The following is a 22,956-nucleotide window of genomic DNA, read 5'->3' on the forward strand; positions in this document are numbered from 1 at the left end:
GGGATTGAAAATCAACTTGGAACCCCCGGCCTCCCCCGTTCGCGAATTGGTTGGTCTTTTCGACAGTATGTATAAGAAGACCACGGCCCTTTGCGAGGGGAAATGTTTCAAGATGGATTGCCTTGGTTGACTTTGAGACCTTCGGACTTGGAAGATCACCCAAGGTATGCTCTCAAAGATGATTAACACCGATTCAAAAGTGTCGATCTCACCACCGAAAAATGATGCATTGACACAACCCAAATCAACAGGCTTAGCCCATCGATCTTCCTATGCTTCACGATCAGCTAGCTCGGTCTGAAGTATCGTTCGAGCAAGGCACTTGTGTACTCGACTATATACCGCCCAATCTTAGGAATCACAATGAGTGGGCACGTGACAGACCGGGAATAGCTCGTGAGTCTTATCTTATCTTGAGAGACCGCGGTATCTTGTCGAACATCAGACGTCGCTAGCGTGCTTATCCTCAGGGGAGATAAGGAATGATTCATGTCGACTCTTTGACATTGACCCCCTCGAGTCATAACACATCTGCGCGTGTTCGACCGATAACCTGGGAAAAAGGTCAAGATGCGCGCGGGTCAGTTCGGATGCCGGCGGGTCTGGAATGACCGAAGCCTGGGAAGTCCCAGATCCACACTGAAGCTTGCTAGACTATGGGATGAAGTCATACCTGGATCAGCGAGTCGACCTTAAAGGGTACCGCAGGAACTTTTCAAAGGCCGGGCCACAATGTAGTGACACAGCAGTCGAGACATCTCATTCGGAAGAAGGCTTGGGACGGGTCAAACGCCTACGATCATCCTCCCTCTTTACTTCACATCGGCTTCGTCTTGCTGCAATGTCGTTGCAGACTTTGGCGCGAGCCTCTCGTCTTCACTCATACCCGCAGCTTCCATTGATTTGTTCTCGGAATCATTTCTTCGTTCGGAGCTCGACTGGGCCCAGCTTAAGATGTATGGTCACACAGAGTGCAAAGCTGGCGGCTGCCAGCTCACTCGATGTAACTTTGGAAGATGAGAAGACCAAAGGCGACAAGCGCGAGCGCGTCGTCATTCTTGGTTCTGGCTGGGGTGGCTACACACTTTCGCGTCGTTTGTCTCCTAAGCAATACCATACAACTGTTATTTCTCCACGCTCCTACTTTGTGTTCACTCCCCTCCTGACGGACGCCGCGAGTGGATCATTGGAATTTTCCAATATCGTCGAGCCAGTTCGAGACAAGTCTGCGCAAGTGGACTTTATCCAAGCCGCGGCCCAAAGTCTCGACTTGAAAAAGAAGACCGTCTCGTGCGAGGCTACCGTGGTCAAGAGCGGCGTGACGGAATCGGCGCGGACCTCTGATCAAGAAGACAAAGATTCAAAAGAGCCCTCAGAAAAGCCAGGCAAGGGATTACGGTCCTGGGAGCAGGGAGAGTTGATCGAAGTTCCTTACGATAAGCTCATCATCGCTGTCGGTGCGGTCAGTCAAACTTTCGGTACTCCGGGAGTCCAAGAAAATGCGCTGTTCTTCAAGGATGTCGGCGATGCGAAGCGCGTGAAGCGGCGCCTGCGCGAGTGTTTCGAGCTGGCTGTACTTCCAAGCACGACGCCCGAGGTGCGCAAGTGGCTCTTGCATTTTGCGATCGTGGGTGGTGGGCCTACCGGCTCTGAACTTGCGGCAAATCTGCGTGATTTCATCAACGAAGACCTGTCAAAGGTGTACCCCAGTCTCCAGGGAATCCCCCAGATCAGCTTGTACGATGTGGCTCCCAAGGTGCTGTCTATGTTTGACGAATCGCTTGCGCGCTATGCGATGGATACAATGAAGAAAGAGGGTATCAACGTCCAAACGTCTCACCACATCAAGGGTTTGCGATGGGGCGCACCGAGGGCCCCGCCGCCTCATCACATGGACCCCAAGCGCTGCTTAACCCTCATCACGGAAGAAGAGGGCGAGATTGGTGTTGGAATGTGTGTGTGGGCCACAGGAAATGCCATGCCCAAGTTCATTCGGAAGTCGCTCGGCCAGGTGGACGATTTGCCCCAAGATATCGCTGTGTTGAAGACCAATGAAGAATCCCCGTCAAACTCTGGTGAACAAACGACTACCTGGGAATTTAAGAAAGTGCCCAAGAAAGACGCACTCATGGTCGACGGACATCTACGAGTTCAACTCGTCAACGAGCACGGAGAGACCGCCGTGCTCAAGAACGTCTTTGCACTGGGCGACAATGCCATGCCCGAAACTGGAGCGCCTCCCGCCACCGCGCAAGCTACATTTCAAGAGTCCAAGTGGCTCGCGGATCGTTTGAACAAGGGCGATATCGAACACATTCCGCCATTTTCTTTCCGCAACATGGGCACCCTTGCCTATATTGGCAGCGAAAAGGCCTTGATGCAGTTTCCCCATGATATGCATGATCCCAGCAAACGCAGTAAATATCTCCCCGGTGGAATCAAGGGCTATGTGGCGCGAATTGTGTGGAATGCCGCGTACATCACCATGTCGATTAGTTGGAGGAACAGACTTCGGATTTTGTTCCGGTGGACACTGAACAAGCTGTTCGGAAGGGACGTGGCACGCTTCTAAACAGATTTCGAGAAGACGTATAGAATAATGCATACATAATGAATGAGACAATACGCGAAAGTTCACTACATCAAACCAACATTCGAGTCGAAAGAGCCATTGGCGCAATTTTTCCCTTGGTTATGGCAATCGCGGACTGCAATTGCAAATGCAAATGCAAATGCAAATGCAATTTGAGCACAAGAAAAGCGGACCGAGGCTTCTCCGCACTTTCCCCGCATCAGTGCGCGGATTGGCATTTAATTTACAAACCCGAACGTAGCCCTACTTTGTTCCCATCCCAGATAGTAACAATCACAAAGATGGCACCACCTACTGAACCTGCCTATATTGAGATTGCCGAGCGCAAGCAAAGGGCGCTCGCCGCCGCCATCCCGTCAGAATGGAGATTGCCGGCACACTTGATTCCCGAGGGAATGCTCTCCCCGGCAGACTCAATCACCAAGGGGCCGAAAGAATATGGCAAAGTCAGTGTCATGGATATCCCACGTACTTGTGGCCTGTTGACGACTGAGGAGCTCGCCATCACTGAGGAAAATGACGTGCGGGGGTTATTGAAGGCCATGGGGAATGGAAAGCTTCGGGTTGAAGATGTAGTTCGGAGCTTTTGCAAGGTATGTACATGCCTTTTCCTGCCGATTCGTGGGCGATACAGGCTTCGGAAATCAGCTGTGAGAGTTCAACACTGACCTGGGGGCCAAAAAATTACCCGTCGCCAGAGAGCAGCAATTGCTCATCAATTGACGCGCTGCATTACCGAGCCTTTGTTTGACAGGGCACTTGCCCGGGCCAAGGAGCTGGACGAGCATCTCCAGCGATCCGGTCGACCAATTGGTCCTCTTCACGGTCTTCCGGTCTCAGTCAAAGACACCTTTTGCATCAAGGGAGTCGACGCGAGTATCGGTCTAGCAGCTCTTGCATTCAAGCCCTCTGAAAAAAACGCCGATCTGGTTGATTTGCTCGAGTCACTGGGGGCTGTGATCGTTGCAAAGACGAATGTTCCGCAAACCCTGGGTACTTTAGACAGTTGCAACCATCTCTTCGGTCGCACGTTGAACCCACTGAATCGGCAATGGACGGCTGGTGGGAGCACTGGCGGCGAGGGTGCCTTATTAGCGATGCATGGGTCCATGGTGGGCTTTGGCACTGACATCGGCGGCAGTATCCGTGTGCCTGCCATGTGTCAGGGTCTGTATGGATTCAAGCCCAGTGATGGACGCGTTCCGTACGGGGGCCAAGAGGGGGGCCAGATCGAGGGTAAAGGGCGAATCTCCATTCAGCCCGTCGCCGGGCCGTTGGCACGATCAGTGGCCGATATTGCGGCTGTTATGGCCGAGATTGTGCCACGCGCCGAGCTCTTTGGAGAAGACTGCATCCCGGGGTATTGGCCAACACCGTCTGTACCTGCTTCTCTCGCGGCCCCGCGGAGCTTCACCGTTGGAATACTCAAAACGGATGGAGTCGTCACGCCGTTGCCGCCCATCACTCGTATTCTCGACGAGGTAGCCGCTCGCTTGCGCCGGACTCCCGGCGTCGAAGTCGTCGAGATCCCGCTGCCCAAAGCATTGCCCAAATGCCAGGCCCTCGCCGGTCGCCTCATGGGCATTGATGGCGGATCCAACATGCTCAATCTGGTCGAAAGCACAGGCGAACCACTGACGCCGTGGCTGCAGGGCCGCTTGAAGCGCGGCAAAACCTTGACGATCAATCAACTGGCGCAGCTACAAGCCCAGCGCGCGCAAGTCGAGAAGGAGATGCTGAAGATGTGGACGTTGTCTTCAACATCTCGAGATCGTCAGATCGACGCGATTATCTGTCCCGTGGCACCGCATCCAGTTCCGCAGATGGATCGATATAATGCAGTGGGCTATACGTCTACGTTCGTCCTGTTGGATTATCCTGCCGGGGTGGTGCCTGTGCGTGCTTTTGCCGAGTCGGATCTCGAGCTTGGTCGGGCGATGAAAGATCCTGTTCTGGGAAGCTGGGATAAGGCCAACCGGCTACTCTGTAAGTTTTGACCGGGAACCGCAAGGGCATGCTGATAATGTTTTGATTGACTAACGTGCATTGAAATGGTAGGGGACGAGAAGACTGTGGACCGGCGGGTCTACTTAGACTCCCCATTGAGTGTGCAGGTCGTCACCCCGAAACAGCGAGACTATGAGCTGTATCAGGCGATGGAGATTATTGATCGTGCGGTGCAAAATCATGGTGCACCGGCCACGGCGAAGCTTTAGATTTGGCATGTCCTTTAGGCTACGCGATCTCGATGCCTCTGACAGTACATTCTATATAGTAAATATTTGCTGGGTGCGACTTTGCCTTAGTAGACTGACATGCAGTTGTCAATCAAACCTACTGACTGATTTTCTTGAAATGAGCCTTTGACATGTTCGATGTGGAAATCAGCTATTTACATATCCTCTCTGACGAAAAACGAATCTACAATCGTCCCTTGAGCACAGCACCTCCATCAGTCGCAATGACCGCCCCGTTGAGATGGCTTGCAGCCCGCGATCCCAAGAACACGACCAGCCCTGCAATATCCTCGGGACGGCCCAGACGGCCATTGGGAGAATACTCTTCCATCTGCTTCATGCCTCCCTTGGCATTGATCAGTCCGCTGGCCATCTTGGAAGGATAGAAGCCCGGTGCGATGGCATTCGTCAAGATGTGACGAGGTCCCAACTCGACAGCCAAGTTCTTGGCGAGATGAATCGCGGCAGCCTTGGAGGCGGAGTAACTGGGGGTGGCATTTTCGCCGACGGAGCCGATCCCGATCCCGGCGACCGAGGCAGTGATGATGACGCGCGAGGGATCCTCGAGTGTAGCTTTGGCCTGAAGCAAGGGAGCAAGCCTGTATTTGAACGGGTCAGAACAAGCCGATGCTTGGTCCCTCGAGAACATGATCCGAGCCCCATTCGAATCACATAAAGACCTGCTTCTCGGGAAAGATGCACTCACTTTTGAATGGTATAAAACACACTCTTGACGTTCAGGTCCATCACCTTGGAGAACATCTTGTCCGGGTGGGTATCGAATTTCTCACCCCATGTGGCGCCCGCATTGGCAAAGAGGATGTCGACGTGGTCGGTTGTCTTGGAGATCTCTGCGGCCAGACGTTCGATTTCTTCCACGCGAGAGCTATCGGCTGGGACGGAAATAGCCTGGGCACCCGGTCGCTTGTTGGGGAGGGCATTGAGCGCGGCGACGGCCTCGTCGCAGGCGTTCTTCTTGCGAGAGGTGATGTAGACTTTGGAGCAGCCGGCTTGTAGTAAACTGTGATGGGAGAGACTCGATCAGTCTCGGACGGCGGGCAGATATGAAAGACACACACACACACACACACACACACACACAGGGACTAATCACTCACCCTGAAGCCGCGTGCAGACCTAGACCGCGCGAGCCACCAGTGACCACGGCAACCTTGCCCTCGAGGGAGAAGATGGTCGAGAAGTTGGACAAACGAACTTGATCGGCGGCCGACATGGTGAATGGTATACGATCGGGGGAAACAATGGGTGTAAAACAAGAGACAGCAAGACTGGAAACAAATGGATCGTGTAAGTCCCCAGCTTTGTTGGAGGCGTGGCGCCATTTAGGCGAAGTCCAGCACGGCCAGCACTCATCCAGAGACTACTCCGAGTCTCCGAGCGGCCGAGGCTTAACTTGAGAGCCGAAATCCCCGCAATCTCCACGTCCGGTGGAGCTCGAGCGCTGCATCTGTGCCGGTGGTCATTGTTGGGGAATTCCTTGTCTCGTGGATGAAGTTTTGAGATCGAAGCTGGAAAAAGGTACAGCTGCAGTCTTTTTACCTTATGTATCTTCTGTCATTGATATACGGACTGTGATTCTGTGAGATCGATTCACGTCCTCAGCAGGGGAAAAAAGGATGTTTTGGACGAGACTTCAAGGTTGGGTATAGTCAATCAACTCAATCTGAGATCAAAGGTCAGGCAGCAGTTACCATCGAGGTTCGAAATGCCTCGCGTTGGGGGGTCCATCTTTCTCTCTGACTTGGTGTCATTGTTGGCCTTTATCTCAAGGCATCAATCGAGCTTAGTAGTAGTAGTAGGAGGAGGAGGAGGAGGAGGAGGAGTAATAGTAGTAGTGGTAGTGGTACTACGACTACGACTACTAATCTATTGAGTAGTACTAACTTAGTACTTTCATACTATAGTTATCTAGCATGGTCAGTAGGAATGGTCATGATTCTAGCATTGATCATGATACCCCAGAGATCTTGGTCAATATATTCACAGCCATGTGTATCAGACTGGCTGCACTCGGTACTCGACTTTCTTGATCCTTGCCCACTGGGGTGCCTCCCCAACGGGAGATGCCTCGCTTGGACTCGATGGAGTCGTCGGGTGGACGAGCGCATCAGATGCAATGCCCTCCAGACGTGATCATCATCTCTCTTACTCATGCAGGGCGGATGACCGTACTGACGGTCTATCGTATTCTCCCCGACTGGATATCAGCCTTTCCCGATTCGTGGAGAGAGTCCTGGTTATTTGCTCAAATGTTCGCCAATATAGCCGTTGGCCCTCCAAGAACGGTGATGGAGTCCCCACGAAGCTGGTCCTCTACCTGCGCCCTGTGGATGTCAACTCCGAATCCTTTCTTGAGAACGGGCTGGGTTGGTCATTGTGGTACCGGAGTCATGACAGTCTCGAGTCAGGAGAGTCTGGATGAGCGTAATGCCGTGGGGGAAAAATCAAACGAAAGGTGACGCAAACATGGCACAACGGGACCGACACCACTGCCATCTGATCAGGTGAAACCCTAAAGGAGTGGAAGAGGACCCCGGTGACCGTCTTTCTTGCTCTCCAGGTTCTTTCCCTCCATCCCCCATTTCAGCTCGGCGGCATTGACCTTTGCGTTCTGGCGGATTTCAGGGTCGATTTGAATCATTCACGGTCCTCCACTACAGCCGGTTGTGGAGTGCAAGTGTGCAAGCATCCATCCACCATGGCTATCCAGACCCATTCCCTGCCTCCTCTTCCATATGCGTATGAGGTGAGTTGGATGATCCTCCCTCTCCAGTCCGGAAGCTGAATGTGAAATGATCATCGAGTCAGAAGACTCATCCTCGCTGCTCTTGCTCACCCCCCTCTAGGCCCTCGAGCCCGTCATCTCCAAGCAGATCATGGAACTACACCATCAGAAACACCACCAGACCTACGTCAACAACCTCAACGCCGCCCTTGCTGCCCAAGTCACCGCCACCCAGGCCAACGACGTCCGCACGCTGATCAGTCTCCAGCAAAAGATCAAGTTCAACGGCGGTGGACACATCAATCACTCCCTCTTCTGGAAGAACCTCACCCCCGCCGGCACTCCCGAGAATGATCGGACCAAGGTGGCCCCGTCTCTGCGAGACGCTATCGCGGCTCGCTGGGGATCTCACGAAGGGTTTGTCAAGGCCTTTAGTGCCGAATTGCTGGGTCTGCAGGGCAGTGGATGGGGATGGTTGGTGAGCAAAGAGGGGCCACGGGGCCAGTTGGAGATTGTGACGACCAAAGATCAGGATCCGGTGGCCAAGACGGATGTCCCCATCTTCGGGGTGGATATGTGGGAGCACGCTTATTATCTTCAGGTGAGAGTTGGCAGTCCAAGATGATTCCGATTCTCTGTGTTTTCTGTGAGGTGGGATCTGCCATTCCGGAATACTAACCTTTGGTGACAGTACCTTAACAACAAGGCCGGCTATGTCGAGGGCATCTGGAAGATCCTCAACTGGGCGGAAGCTGAGAAGCGATACACGTCCGGAGTGGAGAACCTGCTCAAGCTGTGATCCCAGAGCTACGGACTGTTCAACCCACTGAGCCCGGTACTCGAGCTCACGCCGCGATGTCATTCGGAGTGATCACACTACTACTACTACTACTACTACTACTACTACTACTACTACTACTACTACTACTACTACTACTACTACTACTACTACTACTACTACTACTACTACTACTACTACTACTACTACTACTACTACTACTACTACTACTACTACTACTACTACTACTACTACTACTACTACTACTACTACTACTACTACTACTACTACTACTACTACTACTACTACTACTACTACTACTACTACTACTACTACTACTACTACTACTACTACTACTACTACTACTACTACTACTACTACTACTACTACTACTACTACTACTACTACTACTACTACTACTACTACTACGACTACTACGACTACTCTCCAGGCTGCTCGTGTAGGTTTTTACCATGTATCTTAGCTGTAACCCAGCAAGTCCTTGAATGAACCGGGTTCAAGCTCTTTTCTGTCTAACGAATGGATGGGCTTCCAATTGCCCCGCAAGATAAGACGTGTAGTCTCATGGAGCCTAGAGGAGTGCAAATAAAAAAGGGGAGAACTCAATTATATCCAATGATGCCAGTTCCCAACAGCACACCGTCTGCATCACAGAGACTGACCTGTCGCCCAACCACACCCCGAGTCGAGACATTCAAGTCCAATTTCTCAGCCAGATGTACCTCTACTTCTGCCCTGCCTTTGCTCGCTCTCTTCCTCAAAGAATGTGATAACTTCAGACGGAAAACATGCAAGGGAGTCAATCCCTGCGTGCTCGAGGACAGATCCCCATGTGTTCTAGACCAAGATCAGTCCCTGAGTACTGTCCTACCATCAAAAGAGCTCGACTCCAGTCAAGGGTGCTGACACTCACTCTATTCGCATCTGCACCTCACGCTCTCCACAAAGGGCTTGATATGTGTCACAGTCGGAAAAGTGAAAGATGACCCTTGTCGTCTGGCTTTGACCGTCTGGATGGCAGTGGTCCGAGTCTCGAAAGAATAGGGAGTAAGACGACATCTTCGTTGGAAGGGAGGAGCACGACGTCGTCGAGGCTATGGATTCGGGGGACGAGGAGAGACATCTCTCGGGACTATCTGGACTATCTTTGACTGAGGATGTGATGTCTTGCGGAGGGAAGAGAACGGCGATGGTGCCGCCGCTGGCTGGTCGAGGGGACGATTCCCCACACATTTTATGAAATCAAGAGAGCGATGGAGGTATTTGGATAGTGTGGTCGAGTTCTATAAGGTAGAGATGAAGGAGTGGTGCCTAGGACTATGACAGAGTCATTCACCGTTGACGGGCATGGCCTCTCAACGCACCAAAAGGAAAAAAATAAGAGAAGAAGAGGAATCAAAGGATTCGGTAGTACGAGTTGGAAACGTTCATATATCTTTCAATAACAGAAAGGAACCCGGTTATACATGGGGCATCAAACTGCGGACGTACGTCGGAGAACCACCACATCCAATCTCTACCTACCTACTCATCTCCTCCGTCCTCACCACGGCACTTCTGACTCCGAACCCTTTTCTCCCAAGGTCCCAGACCAGTGCCAAGTGTCCAGCGGCCAAGTTCCTCCGACGAGCAAATACGAGCAAATATGCGGCCACATCCCCAATTGCCAATCGTGGCCCCGGCATGGACGTGGTATATCCATCGATGATCTGCTCAAATGTGCGCACTGTGGGTCCTGGTTTCCAGTGGAGATACACCTCCTCCACGGGACCAGTTGACACCGAGAGTCGAGGGAATCGAGGTAAAGGATCGCTCTGTCGTAGTCATCGTACTACTGGAACACAGCCCATGAAATGATCGTTCGAAGCAAGCCATTTCGATCCCAATGCTAGCATCTACCAAGATCAAAAAGACTATTCACGTGCTTGTTCGAGAATCTCCAATCTCCAAGCCCTCTCGCCTCATCTCATACAAAGTACACTGACACGTCCCAATGCGGCTAGCCTCATCTCGGAGCTCACTCGTACTTGTTGGGCCCTCACTTGATCCTCACCAGCGCGCTCGACGCCATATAAACCTTCACCCTCACAACCACCACGCGACGCCGTCTGTTCTCCGTCGCAGGACCAGGGTTCACGTCAGATTCTCAGCGACCGTCTTCATATTCTGGCCGAAATATTTCCTCGAGCCTGCGATCGCACCGTTCTCTCCCGCCCCCCTCCCCTCATTGAAATTGAATTCTCCCATTCCGTCGCGCGACATCCTTTAAATAGCCAACCGGGCAGAACCCGGCTACGTGGTCGCCCACGGCCCCCAAGTCTCATCCACCTCTGACAACAAGCCATTGTCAATGGCATCGCCTCACCCGACACAAGGCTCCGCGCCCGCCACACAACCTCTCACACCTCCCGCCGAGGCGCCCACGACGAACGGCATCTCAGGCTCCGCCGCAGCAACCACTACCACTACAAACTCACAACCAGCAGCGCCTACCTCGGCTACCGCACCGACCACCTCCACTGCGCCATCTTCTCATGTCCCTGGCACATCGCTCCAAGACAGCGGCAAGTCACGACGCCCACGCGATGTCCGTCTCGTGCACATGCTCCTCGCATCTCTCGGCGTGACCGCGTATCAAGACCGTGTTCCCCTGCAACTGCTCGACTTTGCCTATCGGTACACGTCCAATGTGCTGCAGGACGCGGTACACCTCGCTACAGAAGGTTACGCCGCCGCAGTGCCCGACACGACGGGGACTAGCAAGGGTGCCCCGTCCGCTGAGACGAATGGCGTCTCACTGCCCGCGCTCAGACTCGCCATTGCGTCGCGATTACACTATCAGTTCCAGACTGGCCTCCCGAAGGAGTTTCTCATGGATGTGGCCTCGGAACGGAATCGCATTGCGCTCCCCGGTGTATCGAGAGGATTTGACCCGGCGGCGAGTGTGAATGGGAATGCACCGGCGGCGAACGCCAATCAAAGCATCATGATGGCCGGTATGCGATTGCCGCCTGAACGATTCTGTCTGACCGGGACGGGGTGGACGATGAAGGATGAATGGGACAGTGAAGGGGAGGAGCAAGAGGAAGAGGGGTTACCTGATGCGCCGCAGCAACAGGCCAAGGGATCGGAAGCGGCGAAGACTGGCGAGGGTGCCGAGGAAGAAGGTGGCGATGAGGACGAGGGCGATGGGAAGATGGAAGACATCTTTGGCGAAGATACCGCCATGGGTGAGGCGGGCGAAGCAGACGAAGATCAAAAGATGGGTGATGCCTAAAGACCAGGGTATCGTAGAGGATCACTCCCATCGTTGCAAAAACACAGGGCTTTGGCATATTTTCGGTGTCCTTTGTGGGCGTTTCTTCTTCCATCCATATGGGCGCCAGGATTTGGATGGTGTTAAGTGGCGTTTGGGCATTTGGGGTTTCAACCGCTGCGAGTGCGTCTTGGATGCTACACTGACCTGGTTCCCACGACCGGCAGGATATGCATTGGTTTCAGAAAAGCATGGCTTCACACTGACATGAAAGAGTGCGATCTTGGAGAGTTACGTTCTTGGTCAAGAGACATGCTACATTGTGTTATATAGTACAGACTCAAATGAGTATCAACAGAACCCGCATAAAGAAGCCAAGTACTATGCCCCCTTGAAACGCCAGACAATCCTTTTGTGCGCCTTGAGAAGAGAGCATTGCAATACCAATCTCGGCTTGATCGCGCATGCAGAGATCGCATCGAGGATGATCGAGCATAATGTAAGCAAGTAAAACCACTGCAATCCTGCAGGGTTTTCGGACCGTCAGGAACCCACATACTGCAAACCCATCTCAGACCCTCAACCCCCGGTATACCATGATAATCGCAAGTCTCTGGCGAATCAAGCCGGAACACACCGAATCCCCCAGCAGGTAACGTGCAGGACATGTCTTTCAAGAGGAGAAAAGCGAATGTTTGGAAAAACAACAGTCTACTCCGTAGAGCATCATTTTCCCCCTCCCTGTTGCTGCTGCTGCTTCTCTTGTCTCCTGCGCTCCTCGTCCTGTCGCATCATTGTGATTACCTCTGCCCGTCGTTTCTCCACCCGTTTCAATTCTTCCTCTTTCGCTCGGCGTCGTTCCTCGTAGGTCGCGAACCACTCTTCTCGCGCCCGATCCTCTTCCTCTGGGTTATTTGCATGTGTGAGCATGCACGCATTCATCGCGAGTCGCTGCTGTCGACACACCCATGTTGCAGTGACGGTTCGATTCACAGCACACTCGGCAAAGGCTAGATTAGAGACAGGTTAGCCAGGTCAGGGACAACTTGGATGCTTGGTTCGAGAACCCCAGGCGGCGCAGATGCCTCTCGGACGAAGAGATTGAATCGCTCTGCAACCCAGATTCAAAGCTCACAGATAGCCTCAGCGCGGTAGGTGGTCACTCAACGTACCTTTGATTTCTGGCGCACAGCGAGCACGTACACGCTTGTGGTATAACTGCTTTACTTCCTGCTCTTGAGAGGCGGAGAGAGGCAATGGGTTTCGGAAGTTGTATTTCTTTGTTATAGGGATTGTCGTGGTAGTATCTGCGGAGTCTGAACTTGAAGCCATTGGAGGCGAACGTTGGCTCGATCGTGAGGATCGAAGGTCGCGGAGAGGAAAACGGGATCGTCGGAGCGTGTGCAGCAGTGTAGTGCGATGGAGCTTGATCCCAGATGGGAGGGAGTCGCTGCGGATCAGAATAGGGTGAATAGATGGAGCAGAAAATCCTTTTATCTCAAGGGCCGGCAGAATTAAAGCTGGAGATTTCAAGGTAATTGCTGCTTCTGCGAGTATTTAGAAGCTGAGAGGGGAGGTCCTGGTGGTGAGGACCTGACCATGCGGAGCGCGAGGATCCAAAGTTCGGGCGGAGAGCAGCAGAGGCGGGAAGCAGAAAAAAAAAAACCTTCCGCATCGTACAACCTTCCCCATCTGCTCTGCACCACTTGATTAAGGTGACAGGATTGTGTTTCGCCAAGTTTCCGCTGCTGAGGCGAATTTCCTTCTTCATTCCAGTCTCCGCGCATTCGACTGATTACCACAACTTTGTCCGCGTCTTCTTGAATCGTCCGCACCTCAAACCACTCAGCATGTCGTCCATGCGCAATGCCGTCCAGCGGCGGCAACACCGTGAGCGTGGCCAGCTCGAGGGTCGTGAGAAGTGGGGTATTCTCGAGAAACACAAGGTTAGAGATTCCCAGAATCCGTATACCGGTATTCGGCCGAACGCAGCAAATGGAGAAATGTCACTAAATAATCATACCACTGAATCAGGATTACTCGCTTCGCGCAAAAGACTACAATGAGAAAAAAGCCAAGTTGAAGCGCCTGCAAGAAAAGGCCAAGGATCGCAACCCCGAAGAATTCTACTTTGGTATGGTCGGCAAGAAGAACGCTCAACAGGGAAAGCATGGACGGGGCGTTGGTGTCTCTCGAGATTCCGCGGCTGCTCACGGTCTCAGCCACGACGCGATCAAGTTGCTGAAGACTCAGGATCAGAATTATCTGCGGACTGTGGGAGAGCGGATACGTCGACAGATCGAGCGTCTCGAGCACGATGTCCAGTTGCAAGAAGGAATGAACAAGGCTCTCGGTGTCAAATCTAAAAAGAACGACCAGGATGGTAACGCTGGCGATGTTGATGATCTGGCCGACTTTGACGGATTTGACGAGATGGACGAGCTCGACTTCGGCGCTCCTGTGGCTCCCAAGCCCCGCAAAGTTCTTTTCGCAGACGACAAGGGAGTTCAACAAAGTCTGGTGCATCAACACGAAGGGGAAGACTCGGATTCGATGGACGAGGACTCAGAACCAGACCAGCCCGAGTCTACCGCATCACGAAAATCGGCCAAGCAACTAGCCGCTGAGAAAGAAGCGCTGCGCGAGGCCCGCCGTGCTCGCAAGATCCGCAAGCGAGTCCCGGAAGCTCGTGAGAATAAGCTGGCGGCTTTACGCAGACAATACGCCGAGATTCAAAAGGCCGAACAGGAAGTCGAATTGCAACGGGGCAAGATGGATCGGTCTGTTGGAGGCACCAACAAGCATGGTCTGAAGTGGAAAGTTCGTGAGCGCAAGCGCTGACCTCATCGGATCACGGTTGTTCGTTTTGTGTTTTCAGGCGAGACGCTCGTCAAAGAGGCGGCTCGTCTCTCTCGTCTTCCCCATGTCTTTTTCCTTCACTTTACCATCCACATCTTCTACCGATACCAGCATAGACGGGGAGTTCAGGCGCACAGCATACCACAGAAATATTTGATTTCCTAGAAACGCTACCTCGAGTTATGTTCTGTTTTCCGTCCATCACTTAGAGGCATCTATCTTCGACGTTCCGAACCAACAGCTGTACTCTACTCCCAATGGCATAGGAGTTACTATGGGTAGAATTTGCTACCCAAGCGTTAGGTGGATTGCGGAAGTCTAGAAGACGGGCATGAAAAGGAGTTCATCGAGACTCTTAAAAAACTCCTACCATTTGCTCTATTCGCTCGCAAGCAAGACTGTCTAATGATCTATTCATCTCGCTTTGCCGATTCATGCAGATTTTCCTACCCTCATTTGAACGTAGAGGATCATGGGTCCCTGTCAACGCCCCTACCCATCACCACTCCTAAGGTAAGCTTGTGTCTCAATAAATCGGTTGTCTCTACAAAGTATAATACGCCGGCTTTTCCGACATTTCGACATACTAACAGGTTCATGATGGAGAGCTGAGACTGGCTCATGAAGATGTCTGGGCAAGAATAAGTCTTACGCGTTCCGCGTTTAGAGCGGTATACCAAGAGACATTAGGAGGAGCTTATCAGAGACTTCATATCTCGTTGTCATTGCGTGGTGCTTTCGATGATATCTGACTGTCATTCAGGTGGTCGAAAGCAAAGATATGGCTAGCACAGGGTTAGCATGTTGAGCCTTGGAGATGCTTGGCTCTTCTACTGATGACAACCCTAGTGCATCAACTCATGGACAATTTCGACAATCTAAGCCACACCCTCGAAGCTCAAACAGCGCATTTCATGGATATAAAATAAAGCTCTCCTGGTATTCACTTTTCTTACCACATCGAGCATATCCAGTGAAGATGCTTGAATAAGTAATGCGTTTCGTAAACTCCGCGGAACATCATGTGACGGGAGTGTTCAACTTGACTCACGGGCGTTGATTGATAATGATTGCTGACTAACCCGCAGTCTTTTGAGTCGGAGTGGATCCCGCCCGGCTGCACGGACCCGGCTAATCAGCCCCGTTCACCTGATTTTCGATTATCAGTCTATCAGTCAAATATCGCCACCCCTCACTGCAACTCTTGACGTTTCTTCTCTCGCTTCCGCTCAAGCAAGACAATCTCTGCCCAAATCATAGACTTTAACATCAGCGGCTCCTAAACAATCGCTCAATCAAATAAAGATTCGAACCTACACTTCACGATGGCGCCCTCAATGGTGACCATCGATACCAACGACGATTTCGCCATGGACGCTCCATCGCAACCCCTCGATGCCCCGCGCACTCTGCTGCTCGCTCCCCCCTCCATCGCGGCCCACGAGGAAAAGCTGCACGCCCTGTTCACTACCTTTGATCGCCAATCCACCGATCTGCAGATGCTAGACCGCCTCTCTGCCGGCATCGTCAAACTTTCTCCCAACATATACTCACATGTTCACATTCTCACGGACACCGACGGCTCCCGACGCTCCGAGGCTCTGCAATTGCTGACTCGAGATGTGTACACCGCTCTTGTACCGGCCATGAAGCCTGGCGCAAAGTTGCAGACGCAAGACAAGCCCTTGACGGCGGCGGACTCGATGGAGGCCATCATGGCCGGGTTGGTGCAGAATGAGACTGGGTTCGAAAAGCCAAACTTTGAGCAAGCCTCGGCGGTGCCCTTGAAGTTGGGCGGTCGCAAGAAGAAGTCGCCTGGTTCAATGGGCATTCTGGGTGGATTTGCGGCTGCTGAACCCGTAGCTCCCAAGACTGACCGCGCGGAGCAAGATGACGAATTGATCAACGAGGATGATCTCCTTGACGAAGAGGATTTCACCCGACCAATCGTGCCCCGTAAGTGATCCCTTCTTTTCGAGCTACCCGCATGAAGGGATCTGCTGTAACCTTTCCCCCCTTGCAGTTCCAAGCAAGCCTCCAACTGACTGCTTGCTTTTCCACAATTTCTAGCCCCCGAGTGTCAACCCAAGACTGGCCGGAGGCGACGCGCCTGCAAGGACTGCACCTGCGGTCTTGCCGACCGTCTCGAAGCCGAAGATCGCGAGCGTCGAGCCAACGCCGACAAACAGTTGAACGTTCTCAAGTTGCAATCGGACGATCTGGCCGAATTAGACTTTACTGTCCAAGGCAAACAGACCGGTTCTTGCGGTAGCTGTGCTTTGGGCGATGCGTTCCGCTGTGCAGGCTGCCCTTATCTCGGTCTACCGGCTTTCAAGCCCGGGCAGGAAGTGCAAATTTTGAACGATGTCGCCCAATTGTAATGCCGCGTTCAAACATTTCATTCCTCTCTTAGTGCATGGGATTGGTACTTGAAAAAAACAAGTTTGTAAGACCTTGCTGGGCCGGTTTCTCATTGCTTGCGCGCGGGTAGTAGTCCGATATTCGGCTATGGTTGTTTTTTTCCCCCTTCTATGATTGCATGTCCCTGACAAGCTCGTTTACTCTCTCTCTCTGTGTTTGGCTTTTTTCTTGTTGTTTTCTGCCCTTTTGCATCTTTCTGATACCTTTAGATACCTCGCTGGGAAGTATAGCTTGGGGCCCAGCTGCATCTCGAATCCAATACAAATTACACTATCATGATGTAGTAAAACAACTGTTCCTTTATACATTCCCCCAGGCATCTCCTGTGACGCTCTTGTGTGATGGGGCGGGTTAGGTTCTGAAGACTTTTTCAACACAAGCCTCCTAAGCAGCCGCAGGACTTTTGTCGAAAGCTAATAGAGCAAATGATTTCTCTCGCGAACGCAAAATACTAGAAAAACATGAAGATTATCCTTTTAATTCGCTAGAGATTCGAATTGGCAGCTTTTTATATCGCTTCTTCCCGCTATCTAAGCCCAGTCGCATGTTCAATCGTGAATGACGCAAAATGAAAAGTTTCAGAACTACAAAAGGGACATGTGGTTGGCAGCCATTTCCCTCTACGAGCGATCCTTGTTCATCTGTGCGACACGAATGCTAATCGCCCGCTTGTGGGCATCCAGACCCTCCACAGCAGCCAGGGTCTCAACAGTCTTGGCAAGCTTCAACAATCCATCGGCGGTCAGGTTAGAGCTGGTGATGTGCTTGAGGTACGAGCCAAGGTTGACACCAGAGTATTGCTTGGCATAACCGTACGTAGCTAGAGATATACCGTCAGCAAAAATGTTTATCGGGGAAAATAGCAGAAGTTCATTCAACTTACGCAGAGAGTGGTTGACCCCGGCAGAGTAGTCGCCGACGCTCTCAGGTGTCCAAGGGCCGATGAACACACTACCGGCATTGAAGACCTGGTCGACAACAGCCTCTGCATTGTCGACCTGGAGGATCAAGTGCTCGGGGGCGTACTCGTTGCTAAGGAGCATTGCCTCGTTGATATCACGGACCACAAAAGTAACAGAGTGCTCCAGGGATCCGCGGACAATGTCCATACGCGGGAGAGCCTTGGCCTGCTTATCAACCTCGTCCTCAATGGCCCGGAGCTGCTCCTCATTGAGATCAACAGCGATCAAGATGACTTGAGAGTCCACTCCGTGTTCAGCCTGACTCAACAGGTCGGATGCGACAAAGGCCGGGTTAGCAGTCTTGTCGGCAATGACAAGAACTTCACTGGGCCCAGCAGGCATATCAATGCTCACACCAGCAGAGGTGTCGTTTGAGACAAACATCTTTGCTGCAGTCACGAACTGATTACCGGGGCCGAGAATCTTGTCAACCTTGGTAATAGACTCGGTGCCGTAGGCCATCGCGGCAACGGCCTGCGCACCACCGGCGAGCACAATGCTCTCAGCACCAACCTTGTGGGCGACGTAGACGATCTCGGGTGAAATGCTACCATCGGCACGCGGAGGTGAGGCAAGCACAATCTTCTGGCAACCGGCAACCATGGCCGGAACACCCAGCATCATAGCAGTAGATGGCAAGACAGCGGTACCACCGGGAACGTACAGTCCAACGCGCTCAATGGGTCGTGAGAAACGGGAGCAGACTACTCCAGGCATGGTCTCCATCTTCAGCGTATCATTGCTACTCTTTTGAGCGGAGTGGAATCGCTGAATGTTACCAATGCTAACATCAAGGGCCTCTTGGACATCAGGGGTCACCTTCATCAGCTCGGCAGGGAAAGGCGCCTTGAGAACGGGCGAGGTGAGGGACGTCGCCTTCTCAAACTTGTGAGTATACTTGAGGACAGCGGCGTCACCACCCTCACGCACATCCTGAATGATCGGCTTCACCAGCGCGACAATAGCGTCGTTAGATTTCTGGGAAGGACGCTTCAGGCACTCCTTGACCTCAGTGATAGGAGTCTGAGAAGTGATGACACGCTTCATTTCAATACGCGAAACGCGATCTTCGACGGGAGCTGGCGCAGGGGTAGGCGCGGGTGCGGGTGCGGGTGCAGACTGTGCCGCTGATGAAGAGGCCAGACCGGCTTTTTCTGCCCATGGACCCTTTGCATCACCCTTTCTGCGCTTCACCTTGAGGCTCTTGAGGTCTAGGTTGCGCTCGATGTCTTCCAGCGTGACACCAGCGGCAATGCACTTGGTCAGGGCGAAGTAGAGGAGATCAGCAGCCTCGAAAGCCATCTCCTCCTTAGTGGTAGCCTGGCACAACTCCTCGGCTTCCTCCATGATCTTGGCTTCCGCGAGTTTGGGTTCATTGAACAAGCGGGCAGTATAGGACCCAGCGGGGGCATCAGCCTTGCGGGCGAGCAGGGTCTTTTGCAGACGTGAGAGACCGGCGGAGGCGCCGAAACAGGAATCCGTGCCGAGGTGGCAGAAGCCTGCAATGACATTCTCACTGTCAGTCTGCCGATTTTACTTGACGGCATTGGAAAGAAAACAGGTGACTTACCTCGTCCAGTCTGCTTGACCACAAAGACCAGACAATCCGCATCGCAATCGTAGCCAATGCGGATCAATTCCTGGGTGTCGCCACTCGATTGACCCTTGTACCACAGACCGCGCTTCCGGCTCTGGTATACCCCTGTGCCGGTACGAAGAGCCTCTGCAATACTTTCATCGTTGCTCCAGACGACTCCGAGACAATAGCCTCGCTCGTCCGTCACGGATGTGGCGTAGAGACCGTTTGCCTGGTCAGTCACTGCACGTGAAGCAATCAACTTGGCCGCAGAGATCTGGCCAGAGACATTTCGTTCCACAGTCAATTGCTCAGAAGACAGGATGACAATGGCGCCCTTTTGTGTGACGTCAATGATCGCGCTTTCCGATGCAGTCTCCCCACCAAATGTCGTGAACAGACGAGGCGAGTCGGCACTGATGTTCAACTTGTTTGCAGTAGCAGAGACCGCAGACGCCGCCACACATACACTAACATCATTCCGCTCAGCTGTGTCGGTTGCGATCCATTGTTGCAGAGAGTCGATCTGAGAATCCGAGGCGGCGGAGATGAGTAACCTCGAGGAGGGCACCGACTGTTCTTCTGAGAGAGCGGTCAATTGATCGAGGGTAATGAGGATTTTTGCAGCACCGGCATTGAGGACGTCGACGAGGTCTCCGGCGGAGGAGATGGCGGTGGCGTCTACGTAGACATCGAGCTTGCGGAAATTCTGTCGCAGGAATTGCTCGGCCTCGGCGAGCGTTGATGCCTTAACCAGGACTCGTCCAAAGTAGGCAATCTGCTGTAGAGAGAGGCCGGAGGTGGGGTTGGAGGGGTAGGAGACGAGGAACGGTGTGGCCATGACTGACGTGAATGAAGCAATAGATGGAATTGAACACAGAGCCGACAACGGGGCGAGGAAAAGAACGATCACTAAGGTTGAAAATGAGGACCCAGCGTTTCCATGAAAGGGACGAAAACGTGCCTGAAGACGAGGAAAAAGAGTTTCCCCGCGAGCGATGACTCTTACCGTCCCAATCGCCCACACTTTTGCCGCCGGTGGGCGGTTGCGCCATTCCCACCGTCGAGTTGATCCAGAAGACCCACTCCCAGCATGGAATCCGAGTGTTTGACTGGACAATTGGCAGTCTATGAAGAATGTCCTGAATGAGGTTTGGCGGTAGTCACTGGTCAGTAGTGACGGAGGAGTTCTTGGACACTTGTGTCAGCAACGATCTGGGTACCGATCAGGATCCACTGCATGACTCGGCCTCTCGAATGACAGATGGGAATTCTGGCGATCGGAAATTGCATCGATCAAGCCAGCCCTGCGAGGTGTGGTGTGATTTTTGTCATGTAGTACTACTGTGTACCTTGAGCCGCTGGCAGACGCCATCAAGCCAGTGCGTGCCGTCAGAGCAGAAGTCGGCAATCTGGAATGTCATCAACTATATAGAGCGCCGAAACCGAGCGGTTGCCTGATAAAGAAGGCCGATGCTCTCTTCTCGAAATCACTACCTCCATTACGGTCGCAGCACGCTTTTCACGCACCCATTCTTGTTCCATTTGATACAATGTCGATTGGTCACTCCTGATCGAGAGGAGCAGCACACTCTCCGCCTCTAGCAAAGACACGGCAAGGACTCGTTTGGAGAGTAAAGATGGTGCTTCGTGATCAAAGTCCTTCACCACCCCGTCTCCTTTGAGGGATGGTCAAGTCCACGCAGAATGACGTCCGACTAGCTTGTGCAGGAGACTTGTCAGACAGCAATCCCCCGGAGTCGGTGTACTTGAAATGCAACCTCCGACTAGAGTCCCAACCCTAAATTCCAGAGCATGTCCGCATGATGTGCTCAAAATTCTGTGATCGAGAAGCAGCTGCACTCACTGAGTTCTTACGCAGAGGACTATACCTTTATACAATCAATCTGCAACATTCAAGTAGAACTCATGCCTCATCGGTCGCACGGGCAGCCTTCGAAGTTGTCTGAGTATACAAGGGAGCCGATAGCTACTGCCCCGCGCCTCGCCGAGACGAGGGTAAGCACTGGAACTGGAGTATCCGCCCCCTCGACGACTCCAGATGTGTATCCGTGATAGCTTGGGGGTTGTCAGCTTTCAATTCGCAGAATCCCACGTAGTAAACCCGATCTTGCCTGCTCACTTTCATGATCGTTTTTGCGTGATTTTGGTCATGCTCATCGCTACCCCCCAGCATGAGTGAAACGCGCATTCGCGCATGCATATGCTCATTTGACTTGTCCGGCACTACGGCAAACCGGCAAAACTCGGTCGCAGTGATATCGATGGCAGTCACTGTGGCCCCGTCTGGTGTTACAATCTTTTCAGATGCCTTCGTGACGACAGACCTGATGACCCAGCTCGGTTGGCCCGATGATGATAAGATCAGGCGATTGCGATCAGAGGACGAGACGGTATTGTGCACCGAAGGGACCGGAGACCCCACCCAACTCTACTTCCTGCAAGATCTTCTCCACAGAGGCCCATTAAACGCCTCGCCCGAACAATAACTGGGGCTTTGCGGGTTCTGACCTTTGAAGACCAGAAGATCTGTGCGATGTGCCCTGGGTGGTAGGAGACACACTTGCATGTCCGCCAACAGCGTGGGCATTACTCTTGCCGAGTCACCGCAACAGAGACATCAGGTCCGGTCTGTGTTAGCCAAGTTTGTTCCGCAGAACCATCACCCACCGCCGTCACTCACAAAGCATGTCACCCGCAGCCGATTAGACAGAGCGACCTGGAGAAATGGGACTATGCGACATCAATCCATGATGAAAGCGCTCGTGATTCAAGCAGATGCCTCTTCCCGGACCAAATGTGAGCTCATTCGGCGAGTCTCACAGCACCGACACGACGATCGCAAGTCCAAAGCATGCACTGTTATGCACAGCTTGTGCTCCCAAGCGCATCGGACTCAAGAAGGACCAATGGTATCCGCATAGAATGCAGATCTTGCCCCTCTCCTCCCCCGTGTTTCCGGCTACAGCGGAAAGGGACCTTGCAGAGCAGGGACAACAATGATCAAGGGTCAGGGGAGGAAGCGAAACAGGACCCTCCCCGAGGGAGCATCATCGATGGATCCATCTCAGCTGATGGAGAGTAGCTCCAAGATCGACAGTAATGATGAACAGCTCAGTGAATTAGCGTAGTAGACAGGAAACCGATAGGGAAGCAGCCAAAGGTTGACGAGACTGGAAGTAAACAAGATTGCGCGTGTGACCGCCCTGTTTCCCCTTTGGGAAGACCTTCCCCATGATACTTCCTTTCCTCCCCCTCTCCCATTCTCTCCTGCTTCTTCATTCTTCGTGATCATTTAGTGCGTATTCATACGGCTCTGGCACAGATCCCTGCTTCTTCTTGGCTTTAAAAAGTCGCTCCAGATCCGCCGCTGCGGATGGTCGATCCTTTGCGACATTGGTTTTGCACATTCCTTTCCAGCCACTTGCTGTCCTCGCGGGCACCAACGGTGTATTGTGTTTTTATTTTCCATTCTTGGTGTACATC

At 52.7% G+C, this 22,956-nt stretch overlaps 11 protein-coding genes across 11 annotated transcripts; 7 read left to right on the plus strand and 4 right to left on the minus strand.

Moving 5' to 3' along the window:
- Positions 1-958: 958 nt before the first annotated feature.
- N7539_002548 (putative pyridine nucleotide-disulfide oxidoreductase) lies at positions 959-2,572 on the plus strand (the record flags this gene model as incomplete). Its single annotated transcript, XM_056932151.1, has 1 exon — positions 959-2,572. One exon carries the CDS (start codon positions 959-961, stop codon positions 2,570-2,572), a length of 1,614 nt encoding a protein of 537 aa, XP_056792110.1.
- A 302-nt stretch (positions 2,573-2,874) lies between these two features.
- Positions 2,875-4,809, plus strand: N7539_002549 (putative general amidase; the record flags this gene model as incomplete). Its single annotated transcript, XM_056932152.1, has 3 exons — positions 2,875-3,186; positions 3,334-4,579; positions 4,652-4,809. 3 exons carry the CDS (start codon positions 2,875-2,877, stop codon positions 4,807-4,809), a joined length of 1,716 nt encoding a protein of 571 aa, XP_056792111.1.
- A 205-nt stretch (positions 4,810-5,014) lies between these two features.
- On the minus strand, positions 5,015-6,064 carry N7539_002550 (oxidoreductase, short-chain dehydrogenase/reductase family; the record flags this gene model as incomplete). The annotated part of the gene is made up of 3 exons (XM_056932153.1): positions 5,015-5,429; positions 5,537-5,851; positions 5,949-6,064. The coding sequence occupies 3 exons, from the start codon at positions 6,062-6,064 to the stop codon at positions 5,015-5,017; spliced, it is 846 nt and encodes a 281-aa protein (XP_056792112.1).
- A 1,485-nt stretch (positions 6,065-7,549) lies between these two features.
- On the plus strand, positions 7,550-8,375 carry N7539_002551 (superoxide dismutase; the record flags this gene model as incomplete). The annotated part of the gene is made up of 3 exons (XM_056932154.1): positions 7,550-7,597; positions 7,698-8,177; positions 8,268-8,375. The coding sequence occupies 3 exons, from the start codon at positions 7,550-7,552 to the stop codon at positions 8,373-8,375; spliced, it is 636 nt and encodes a 211-aa protein (XP_056792113.1).
- Positions 8,376-8,977: 602 nt separating this feature from the next.
- Positions 8,978-9,608, minus strand: N7539_002552 (uncharacterized protein; the record flags this gene model as incomplete). The annotated part of the gene is made up of 2 exons (XM_056932155.1): positions 8,978-9,212; positions 9,289-9,608. The coding sequence occupies 2 exons, from the start codon at positions 9,606-9,608 to the stop codon at positions 8,978-8,980; spliced, it is 555 nt and encodes a 184-aa protein (XP_056792114.1).
- Positions 9,609-10,725: 1,117 nt separating this feature from the next.
- N7539_002553 (putative transcription initiation factor TFIID, 31kD subunit) lies at positions 10,726-11,652 on the plus strand (the record flags this gene model as incomplete). Its single annotated transcript, XM_056932156.1, has 1 exon — positions 10,726-11,652. The coding sequence occupies one exon, from the start codon at positions 10,726-10,728 to the stop codon at positions 11,650-11,652; it is 927 nt and encodes a 308-aa protein (XP_056792115.1).
- A 705-nt stretch (positions 11,653-12,357) lies between these two features.
- On the minus strand, positions 12,358-12,963 carry N7539_002554 (uncharacterized protein; the record flags this gene model as incomplete). The annotated part of the gene is made up of 2 exons (XM_056932157.1): positions 12,358-12,641; positions 12,804-12,963. The coding sequence occupies 2 exons, from the start codon at positions 12,961-12,963 to the stop codon at positions 12,358-12,360; spliced, it is 444 nt and encodes a 147-aa protein (XP_056792116.1).
- Positions 12,964-13,481: 518 nt separating this feature from the next.
- On the plus strand, positions 13,482-14,472 carry N7539_002555 (rRNA-processing protein UTP11; the record flags this gene model as incomplete). Its single annotated transcript, XM_056932158.1, has 2 exons — positions 13,482-13,577; positions 13,666-14,472. The coding sequence occupies 2 exons, from the start codon at positions 13,482-13,484 to the stop codon at positions 14,470-14,472; spliced, it is 903 nt and encodes a 300-aa protein (XP_056792117.1).
- Positions 14,473-15,815: 1,343 nt separating this feature from the next.
- Positions 15,816-16,871, plus strand: N7539_002556 (Fe-S cluster assembly protein dre2; the record flags this gene model as incomplete). Its single annotated transcript, XM_056932159.1, has 2 exons — positions 15,816-16,446; positions 16,561-16,871. 2 exons carry the CDS (start codon positions 15,816-15,818, stop codon positions 16,869-16,871), a joined length of 942 nt encoding a protein of 313 aa, XP_056792118.1.
- A 660-nt stretch (positions 16,872-17,531) lies between these two features.
- Positions 17,532-20,290, minus strand: N7539_002557 (histidine biosynthesis protein HIS4; the record flags this gene model as incomplete). The annotated part of the gene is made up of 3 exons (XM_056932160.1): positions 17,532-17,731; positions 17,795-19,372; positions 19,444-20,290. The coding sequence occupies 3 exons, from the start codon at positions 20,288-20,290 to the stop codon at positions 17,532-17,534; spliced, it is 2,625 nt and encodes an 874-aa protein (XP_056792119.1).
- A 1,354-nt stretch (positions 20,291-21,644) lies between these two features.
- Positions 21,645-21,959, plus strand: N7539_002558 (uncharacterized protein; the record flags this gene model as incomplete). The annotated part of the gene is made up of 1 exon (XM_056932161.1): positions 21,645-21,959. The coding sequence occupies one exon, from the start codon at positions 21,645-21,647 to the stop codon at positions 21,957-21,959; it is 315 nt and encodes a 104-aa protein (XP_056792120.1).
- Between the last annotated feature and the right edge of the window lie 997 nt (positions 21,960-22,956).

This window comes from Penicillium diatomitis (assembly GCF_028827545.1).
Source record: "Penicillium diatomitis strain IBT 30728 chromosome Unknown utg000003l_segment0_segment0, whole genome shotgun sequence".
Classification (NCBI taxonomy): Eukaryota; Fungi; Ascomycota; class Eurotiomycetes; order Eurotiales; family Aspergillaceae; genus Penicillium; species Penicillium diatomitis.